The sequence below is a fragment of the Cervus elaphus genome, chromosome 6, assembly GCF_910594005.1.
Source record: "Cervus elaphus chromosome 6, mCerEla1.1, whole genome shotgun sequence".
NCBI classification, from domain to species: Eukaryota; Metazoa; Chordata; class Mammalia; order Artiodactyla; family Cervidae; genus Cervus; species Cervus elaphus.
In genome coordinates, this window is record NC_057820.1 from 47,584,644 (window position 1) to 47,595,478 (window position 10,835).

Here is a 10,835-nt window from a genome sequence, read left to right on the forward strand (position 1 = left end):
TCCTTTTAAGAGATTGTACCTCTTAATACGTTCCTCTTCCTATCTGTCTCATGGATTACTTTTTAAGCAGTTGGTGTCTTACTATAAAGAAAGGTGCAGCAAATCCAGACCCAAAGAACAAAGTCATCATAGCTAGTAACGTCCACTTGTTTTCCACTGAAAATGGTATATTCTTCCCTGGACCCTCCTCGTAGTGGCTCCGACGAACCACAGAGGTTGTGAACCTCTGCATGCTCTGTCCCAACATAGCGCTATTGGAAGCTCTACAAAAGATCCAGAGACTGAAGGCGGAAGAAATGGCGGCCGCAAACCGCGCGCTGCTTCCTCACGACCTTGTTGCCCCAACTGTAAGGATTGAAAGGGAAGATGGGAGATGCTGTAAGGTGGATTTGTAACCACTGGAACACCAGGGAGGCCAAGGCCAGTCATTTCGATTTGCCCAATTCACAGTCCATAGCTGGTATATATCAGGACCCTCCCGTGTGTGTGCACACATCTCTTAGCCAAGATGGATTCTACCTCAAAGGCCCATGGGTAGCCTTGTATTAGCATCATTCCCCTTTGACCTCCGAGGAGCCTTCTGCACATGTGTGGGTCAGGGAGGTCTCCTGACTTCAAGAATGAGAAATATGTTGTCTGGGCAGGGCCCAGCCTCCTCCCTTAATTGTCTTGCTATTCTTGTCTTGGAGTTTTGGGTGAATCTCCAACAGATTTACCTGCTCCCCACCGTGGAGGGGGTAGGGTGTGGTGGGGGGTGGGGATAGGGTTGATCACCGCTAACTACAAAGGAGTCTGGAAAATGCTGTCTAGCTATGAGCCCAGAAAGGAAAGAAACCAAGTTTTGGTGAGCAGCCGTCCATTTCTGCTGTAAAAACCTACCTTATATATCCTGTGGGCCTTGTGCTAAGCTTGTTTGGCAATTATATCAATTACCTCTCCATCCTGAGATCATTGCCTTTGCTAGGTTTTCTCTGGGGGTTCCCTCATAGCTCAGTTGGTAAAGAATCTGCCTATAATGCAGTAGATCCCAGTTCAATCCCTGAGTCAGGAAGATCTGCTGGAGAAGGGATAGGCTACCCATTCCAGTATTCTTGGGCCTCCCTTGTGGCTCAGCTGGTAAAGAAACTGCCTGCATTGTGGGAGACCTGAGTTCAGTCCCTGGGTTGGGAAGATTCCCTGGAGAAGGGAAAGGCTACCCACTCCAGTATTCTGGCCTGGAGAATTCCAAGGGGGTCACAAAGAGTTGGCCACGACTGAGCAACTTTCACTTCACTTAATCAGATTTTCTCTCATTCTGACTTTTTTTCCAACTGCAGAAACAAGATAGGTAATCAGGATGCAAAGGGCCATCTCATCAGAGGTTTTTTCCTCCTCCCTTTTTACAAAAAGGTAATGTTTTAATTTATAATAATTATTATGATTTATCACTTTGTCCCTTGGTGGCACATAGCAAGAAATTTTATGATTCCAGATCCTTTCCTTTGTACCTTGTAAGTCTGAATTATATTGTCCCTATAGTCAGTTAACTATGAAGTTGCTTTTAATTTATTTCCCAAATATCATAAGTCAAATAGAATGCTCATATGAATTTTTAATTACCTTGTTCTTCATTGAATGTCATTGCTATTTAAACAGTTACTGTATATTTTTTTACTCATCACACATAGGATATGAGTTACTTGTATAACTGATAACAGCATCATCCAGTTTGCCCTGCTCTGTGAATGCATCCATTATATGTAAATTCGTTGCTGCTACCTCAGTTTTTGTGTTTACAATCTGCCTGGTTTAAATTTCATTTCAAAGGCCATGGCCTTTTCATTTTTGTCGGAGTCTGTTCTAGGACCTCAAATCGCCATTTGCATTCTTACTCTGCGTGGAAATGAATGAAGCCCGTTATTGGCACTGCCCACTGCTTCCTCCTGCCTCCCCTATTTCTTGCAGCATGAGCACATCAAGTTCAGTCAGAACATGTTGAGACTATTTTTCTTTTTATCAGAAGACAAGAATCTCTACTAACAGATAGTACTTTTATGGTATAATAAAGATGTTCTGATCTAGCAAAAAACAGAAGTGTTTTTCTTTGAAGAGGTGAAATAAGGAGAAACCATCCACGTTACTTCAGGCTCTCAATTATGCTTATTAATTTTTTCAAAAAAAGATTATTCTCTGACTCTAGGATAAGCTCAGTTCCTGTTTTACATTGACAAGTGTTTATTTCTCGCTCGAATCGTGTGTCCGCAGTGGGTTGAGGGCACCTATGCTCCATCATCGTGCATCTGGGACGCAAGCTAGGAGCAGTGCCTACCTGCAGGTCTCCTGGGAGGACCACATCACCTCCACCTACACTGGCCAAGCCAGTCTCAATGGGGCAGAGTCTGCTCGAGGAGGTGGAAAGTGTTTTTGGATAATAATGCAGTCTGTTACAATTCTCTTTTCTTAAAAAAAAAACAAGAAGAAGATATGTATAGTTTGGTTAGTTGTTTAAGTTTAGTTAGCCTTTGATTAGTAGTTATTTAATTATCTTTGTTTCTTTGCTTTTTTTTACCTAATACATTATTATATTTTCTCATGTTGATAAAGTGTCTTGTGCACAATAACTATTAACAGCTGGTTAATACTCCATAGCATGGTTATGTCTAATTTACTTAACGTTCCTCTTTTGATATTTAAGTGGCTTTGTTTAGGGTTACATTCAAATGGACAGACTCAATACCTAGAAATCATGAACACCTTTTTTTTTCATACAGTCTATTCAAAAGAGAGAGAGGTTATTAAGAGGTTGGGATTAACACACACATACTACTATATATAAAATAGATATAAAATAGACCTACCATATAGGTCCTTGTTGGATACTAAGTGTTTTATAATAACCTATAAGGGAAGAGAATCTGACAAAGAATATACACATATTGATACATACATAGGTGAAAATGAAAAGTCACTCAGTCGTGTCCGACTCTTTGGGACCCCGTGGACCGTAGCCCGCCAGGCTCCTCCGTCCACGGGATTCTCCAGGCAAGAGTACTGGAGTGGGTAGCTGGTCCCTTACCCAGGGATCTTCCCAACCCAGGGATCCAACCCAGGTCTCCCTCATTGCAGGCAGATTCTTTACTGTCTGAGCTACCAAGGAAGCCCAAGAATACTGGAATAGGTAGCCTATCCCTTCTCCAGGGTATCTTCCCAACTCAGGGATGGAACCGGGGTCCCCTGCATTGCCGGCGGATTCTTTATCAGCTGAACTACCAGGGATATATGCATATATATCACTGAATCACTGTGCTGTATACATACATACATATATGTATACATATGTATGTATGTATATGCCTGAAACTTGTACAACTTTGTAAATCAACTATACTTCAATTTAAAAAATAAAATTAGAAAAAATAGATATCAAAAAAGAGAGAGAGAGGTTATTTGTCTTTGATAAATGGAAAAAGTAATGAACTTCTCTAAGAAGGTGGTGGGTTTTGACCCTGTTTTGGCCAAGTCTCAAGGCACTGGGTTTTGCTTGCAATTATCAGACTTTAGACTTTCTATGGGGAAATGGAGGAATACGCTTTGCCTGCCTTTCTCCACAGATAAGTGTCTTTTCTTGAATGGAAGCTCCCTATGGCAGAGAAGGTTAGCTATCTACTAAACGTCCCTGCTGGTCCTCCCTGTGACGCAGTAGAGTTGCTACTGGAAAGGGGCTGCCAGACAGGGGCTGTGTTTCCCAGCTCCCCTGCCATCTTCATGGAGTCTTGAGTGACTAGTTGTCACCAGCAGAAGGTGACCAAGTGATACGCGTCACTGCCAGACAAGGAGATTAGAAAGTTGCCGGGGTCCAGCCCCAGCAGGATCCAGAGGAACCCTCAGGATGAACGGCGTCGGCGAGAGAAGACAGACAGACACACACACAGAGACGTTGAGTAGAAGAGGTAGCTTCTTTTTTTATTTTTAGGATAGCTCAGTTTTTATAGAATGAATGTTACCTCCCCCTTAAGTCACCACATGTTACATCAGATATTGGTTTATGCTTCCGTCAATATTTTTTTCCCCATGTTTTTCCCCTAAGCATTCATCTAGAATGTTTCCAATTACAGGGTTTATACTTAAATATCCCGTACATAATCTTCTTGCCTCAATGGCCTAACATTCTCACTCTAACAAAAACAATGTTTCGTAAATCTCAGGTATAGTGTAAATTCTTTGGACAAAAAAACAATACATGGGAAGGGTTACAGTAACTTGTTTGACATTTCTGAAAATAGTACCATGAGAAAAACCTGATATTTTTCTTTACCTGAAACCACAAAATCTCAATTTACAACAATTAACTATTAAACAGCAAAAACACCTCTAAAGCAGCAAAACACCTCTATTAATAGTAAAATAATGGCAGTAAAGCTGGTTAATATAAATCTTCTATTAAAATCTTATATACCCCATTTTCTAACTTTACAAAAATACCCACAATATCCCATGTGGTTTAAAGAAAGGGAAACAATGAACAAGTAGCAGCAAGGAAATAGCAATAGTGAAAACCCTTTCAACCAAGGAGAAAGTAAACTAAAGCAGTATATCTACTTCTAAATCTAAACACCTCTACTCTTTTCTATTCTAGAACATTATAATCTTTTAAGCAAGCAGCCAAACTATACCTATGGCCTTTTCTTTTATGACTTGATGTTTATGGTCGTGTCCTGAGCCAGAGCAATCTTAAGCATTTCCAAAAAGGCTTGGACTTTTCCAGCGAGGCCTTATTACTATATATTATAATTTCCAAAAATTAATAGAAAGCCCAACAACAGTAAGACAGAAGGAAGAAAGGGACATACCGGGCCCCTGGGACAACCTCGAGGGGAAGAGCTGCCTTGCAGGTTCCTTTCTTGTCCCGTAACTAGGACAACCTCAAAGGGACGAGCTGCCTTGCAGGTTCCTTTCTCGTCCCGGCAGCTCCCAGCAGAAAGTGTTATTTCTCCTGTCTCTCCCTTTCTGCTTGTGATAAGGAGGCCTGCGGGAAAGGCTGAGCCACCAGAAGAAGGGAGCCTACGTCCTTGAATCACTGCCAAGAGGAAAGCCAGCCCTTTGACGGGGGCGCGCGTCTCAGGCTGCTCTGTGTGACTGAGCCATAGCTGTGTTGGGGCTTATTCATTACTGAACTAGCACTGCCCTGACCAAGACATCCCACCCAGTGCTTTCCCCAGAGGCTAAAGGGTATACAAATTAAAGGGAATACCTTACAGATGTAAACAACAGACTTTTGAGCTCTGTGGGAGAAAGCGAGGGTGGAATGATTTGAGAGAATAGCATTGAAATGTGTATACTATCACATGTGAAACAGATCGTCAGTCCAGGTTCGATGCATGAGACAGGGTGCTCGGGGCTGGTGCACTGGGATGACCCTGAGGGATGGGGTTGGGGAGGGAGGTGGGAGGGGGGTTCAGGATGGGGAACACGTGTACACCCATGGCTGATTCATGTGAATGTATGGCAAAAACCACCACAATATTGTAAAGTAATTAGCCTCCAATTAAAATAAATTAAAAAATAATAATAAAGGGAATACCTTTCAGCAGTCATCCTATGCCCCTCTGAGCACAGGAAAGAGAGAAAGAGGAATATTCAAGTTACAAAATATGAGTGTTGTGCTCAAAATAATTTCTCCTCTAGAAATTGTTATGCTGCCTTGAATGAATATTTGTTTAGTAAATAACACCTAGGCGGGTCAGTACAGGCAGGGAGCCTATCTGCTCAACTCCCAGAGTCCTTTTTCAGATTTTAAACTCAGCTTACAGGTGAAATGCCATGCTCTTTTGAACTGGCAAAGTGAGGAGCGTAATACAACTGTTAAGAGGGGACCTCACACCAGTCAGAATGGTCATCATCGAAAAGTCTATAACAATAGAGGCTGGAGAGGGTGGGGAGAAAGGGAACCCTCCTAGACTACTGGCAGGAATGTAAGTTGGTGCAGCCTCTGTGAGAACAGTATGGGAGGTGCTTAAAAAACTGAAAATAGAGTTACAGTATGATTCTGCAATCCCACTCCTGGGCATACATCTTGAGAAAACTCTGATTTGAAAGGTTACATGCACCCCCATGTTCAGAGCAGCACCAGTTACAATAGCCAAGACATGAAGCAACCTAAATGTCCACTGACAGATGAATGGATAAAGAAAATGTGGTATGTATTGATATATACAATGGAATACTACTCAGCCATAAGAACAAAAGAAATAATGCCATCTGCAGAAACATGGATGGACTTGTAATATAAGTGAAGTAAATAGATAGATAAAGACAAACATATATGATATTACTTATAAAATACAACACAAATGAACCTATCTATGAAACAAACAGACTCACAGACATGAAGAACAGACTTGTGTTGCCAAACAGGGAGGGGAAGGGGGACGGGATGGATTGGGAGTTTTGGATTAGCAGATATAAGCTATTACATACAGAATAAACAACAAGGTCCAACTGTATGGCACAGGGAACTATAGTCAATATTTTACAATGACCTAAAATGGAGAAGACTCTATAATTGAGAAGAATCTGCTCATTCTCTAATCTGAACAGGCTGCTTCCCAGGTTGGCTGCACGCCTGTTGTCCTGGAGCTTCCCTCGAGTCCCACTTGAGAAATACTTTCACCTGTCTCCTGTGTTGGATTCTCCATTGCCAGGACTGTGTCTTCCTCTTAACTGGTTTACTCCCGTGACTTCCTAAAAAAGAGTACATTGCTGTTGTTTAGTCTCTAAATCATGTCCGACTCTTTGCAACCCCGTGGACTGTAGCCTGCCAGGCTCCTCTGTCCATAGGATTTCCCAGGCAAGAATACTGGAGTGGGTTGCCATTTCCTCCTCCAGGATATCTTCCCAACTGAGGAATGAACCAGGGTCCCTTGCATTACAGGCAGATTCTTTATCACTGAGCCACCAGAAAGTTGGTTATTTTTCCTTTTTTGAGGATTTACCTGCAAATTTTATTGTCTTACCTTGTCAGTACAATCCATTGAGATTGAGAAATTATTAGAATAGGAAACATTTTTTTTTCAATCTTTATCCCAAGCTTTGAACAAGTATGACAGAAATTCTAAAATAACAGTGGCTTGAACAAGATTCAGGTTTTGTCTTTCTCTTAATAATGTTGACATGTGTAACCCTGGGCTGGATTTCCATGGTGGTAAAGAATCTGCCTGCCAGTGCAGGAGACATGGGTTCTATCCCTGGGCCAGGAAGATCCCACATGCTGCAGAGCAACTAAGTCCAACTGACACAACTATTGATCCTGTGCTCCAGAGCCCAGGAATCCCAACTAGTGGGCCCGTGAGCCGTAGAGCCTGTACTCCACAAGAGAAGCCACCGGAATGAGAAGTTCATGCAACACAACTAGGCAGTAGCTCAAACTTTCCAGAGCTAGAGAAAAACCTTCACAGTGGCGAAGACTCAGCACAGCCATAAATAAATAACTAAATAAATTTTTAATAAAGTAATCCTAGGCTGTTACAATGGCCCCACAGTCTTTGGGAACCCAGGCCATTTCAATCTTGTTGCTCACTATCCTCTACAGACAGAATCCACTTCACCATTCAAGATAACTCCTTCAGTGCCAGGCTTTGCATCCTCATTCAAACTGTCAAGAATAAGAAAGGGGAAAGAGGGTGAGGGGAGGGAGGTTAAGGAGGGAGGGAATGTACGTCTTATTATGGTTGATGCACATTGTTGTATGACAGAAACCAACACAACATTGCAAAGCAATTTTCCTCTAATTACAAAATAAATTAAAAAAAAAAAGAAAGGGGAAGGAAAAAGGACACCCTTGAAGGACACTTCCTAAAAGTTGCACACACTGCTTCCACTTATATCCCATTGATGAGGACTTTGTCATGTGATTGTGTTAACATTCTATCCTTATTTTATGCTTACTTTCATGGTATCTACAACAGATTTTTGTGGTACCCCTATATCTGCATCGTGACTATTAATGGATTTTAAGCACATGGTATGATGTAAATATGCTTCTTAATTTGTATCACTTTCTATCTTTAATTTATAACCAGATGTCAGCTGTCATCAACCACCTTTTCTGTCATATAGATGAATTGTCATTCTACCCCCAGAAGAAAACTCACCTCACAAATCAATAATTTTTGAAGTTTGACCAGGGGAATTTTCCTATGTTGTTGGCTTTAGGCTTCCAAGTTATTTTTACGTTTCTTGGTGGTAGAGAGCATGTGACATGAAGAAACGGAGATGCTGCTCTTTCCTGCCACATGGAGGAAAATGGTTTCATTGAGAAAAAAAGATGAAAAGAAGGGCAAAGGAGAAAGAAGAGTCTTGGCAGTATTCAAACCCCTCTTCTGTTTCTGAGACCCAGCTGCCTGTTTGCCCTTCCCATGGCTCGCTTCAAACTTCATGGATCCTGTTGGTCAATAAATGCTCCCTTAAGAGACTGAGATTAACATATACATACCGCTATATATAAAATAGATGATCAACAGGGACCTACTGTATAGCACAGGAAATGCTCTTCAGTACTCTAAGATAACCTATATGGGAAAAGAATCTGAAATAGAATAGATATATGTGTATTGTGAATTATAAATTGGCACTTGCCATCTACCTATCTACCTCTACAAGGATTAAGCCATGTGCTGCTGAAGCTGCTGACCTTCAATACCCCCTGAAAGGAATTCAGGGCGGAGAGCAGAAATGAGGTACTCTGTGCTCAGGGAAAAATTGGCAGGACAGGTCTCAGGTCTTCAGATACTTAGATATTTTCAGGAGCTGATTATATGAGTTCAGTTCTTGTATCTTCTCATATCTAGAAAAGCACTGAAATCCTTCATGGTGATGACTGCTCCTCGTGACTAGCAGAGTGTCACAAGACTAGTAGAAACCTTAAGGAAATATATGTGCTAGATTGCATGTATTCCTCCACCAAAAATCATATATATTGACCTTTTCCCCCTCACTTCTTTGAAGCAGTCTCTCAGAGCTCTCCGAGGTGCCATCGCCCAGGCTGCAATCCTAATTTTGCCCCAAATAAAACTTAACTTGCAACTCTCATGTCATACATTTAAGTCAAAAATATGTATAACTAAATCGCTTTGCTGCACACTTGAAACTAACACAATATTGCAAATCAACTATAGTTCAATATAAATTTTTAATTAAAAAAATCAACATTAAAAAACCAAATAAATGCTCCCTTTTGTCCAAGCCAGTTTGATTCATATTTCTGTCACTTGAAAACAATGATCTTGACTGATTCATAGCCAAGCAAAATAGATGCCTGTGTTGCCACAGAGCTTTCTCCTCATACACATGACCAGTTCCTCACCCCCAGCCCTGGGAGAGGTTGGAAAGTGACGGCCAAAGAGTAGAAGTTCTTTATGTGGTGATGGAGAAGTTCCAAAGTGGAAGGTGGTGATGACAACTTCAGACAACTCTGAGCATACCAAAAGCCATTGAATGGGGTAAATAGGTGAATTTCATAGCATGTGAACTATATCTCAATAAAGCTGCTTTTAAAAACTATTTTAAGTTGTAGAATTACCATTTGTACCTATAACATAGTTAAGAAGGGATTCTCCCTGTATCTACCTGAAGTTGATTTAACTTGGGGTCCTGTGAGAGTGGTGACCAAGATGATCTATGTCATAGGGCTTCTCGGTAAAGAATCCACCTGCAGTGCAAGAGACCCAGGTTCAGTTTCTGGGTTGGGAAGATCCCCTGGAGAAAGAAATAACCCACTCCAATATTCTTGCCTGGACAGAGGAGTCTGGCGGGCTACAGTCCATGGGGTCGCAGGAGTAGAACACGACTTAGTGATTAAACCACCATCACAGAAGACAGGCAAGTTGTGTTCCTGCAGTAGCAGAATAGGAAGTGCCTGTTCTGAGACAGAAACAATCACTGTGTCCTGGGTCACAGGGGTTTCCCAAAGAGGTAAAAGGAGATCAATCCAAAGTAAAGAAGATCTGCTTGAGTGAACATTTTCAATACAGTGAAAACAGTAAGAAAATCTTGAGAAACACTGAGTTCACGTTCTCATATAAGCATTAGATTCTTTTTCATTTAGACTTATAATCTTGGCACAAGTTAAACACAAAAGGGCTTATAGAAGACAGGCCTGGACATTTGTAGAGACGTGGATAGACCTAGAGGCTATCCAGTCATACAGAATGAAGTAAGAGAAAAACAAATATCGTATAATATTGCTAATATGTGTGGAGTGTAGAAAAATAATACAGATGAACTTATTTGCAAAGCAGAAATAGAGACACGGATGTAGAGAACAAACCTCCGGAAACTAAAGGGGGAAGGGGGAGGTGGGACGAATTGGGAGATTGGGATTGATGTATATACAAGACTATAAAATAGATAAGTAATGAGAACCTGCTCTACAGCACGGGGAACTCTACTCAGCGCTCTGTGGTGATCTAAATGGGAAGGAAATCCAAAAAGGAGGGGTTACATGTCCAGGTATAAGTTATTCACTTTGCTGTACAGTGGAAAGTAACACATATGTAAAGCAACGATAATCCAATAAAAACTTTTCTAAAAAGATAGGCTTGTAAAATGAAGAATCATTCATCAGTTTCTTAGATTTATACATTTTTACTTATTCATTTTCATACTTCCTGGGAACCCTCTGTGTGGCAGGCTGAGTGCACAGAGACAGGTGAATAAGACATAGTCCCAGCAAGGAGGAGCTCTTGACCCGGGGTGGAGTCTGAAGTGCTCCAATAATCTCAACCCAGCATGAAAAGTATATGTGAAGTCCTGAATTGGTGCTGGAGTTCCACAGAAGGGAGCTGGCCCAGCGGCCTGAG

At 41.4% G+C, this 10,835-nt stretch overlaps 1 protein-coding gene across 1 annotated transcript; it reads right to left on the minus strand.

Annotated features, from left to right (window-relative positions):
- Positions 1–328, minus strand: LOC122696197 (cytochrome c oxidase subunit 7C, mitochondrial-like). Its single transcript, XM_043905873.1, has one exon. The coding sequence runs from the start codon at positions 245–247 to the stop codon at positions 56–58; it is 192 nt and encodes a 63-aa protein (XP_043761808.1). The 5' UTR covers positions 248–328; the 3' UTR covers positions 1–55.
- Between the last annotated feature and the right edge of the window lie 10,507 nt (positions 329–10,835).

Coding starts and splice junctions, on each gene's coding strand:
- LOC122696197 (XM_043905873.1), bottom strand. CDS start 247: ATGTTGGGACAGAGCATGCAGAGGTTCACAACCTCTGTGGTTCGTCGG.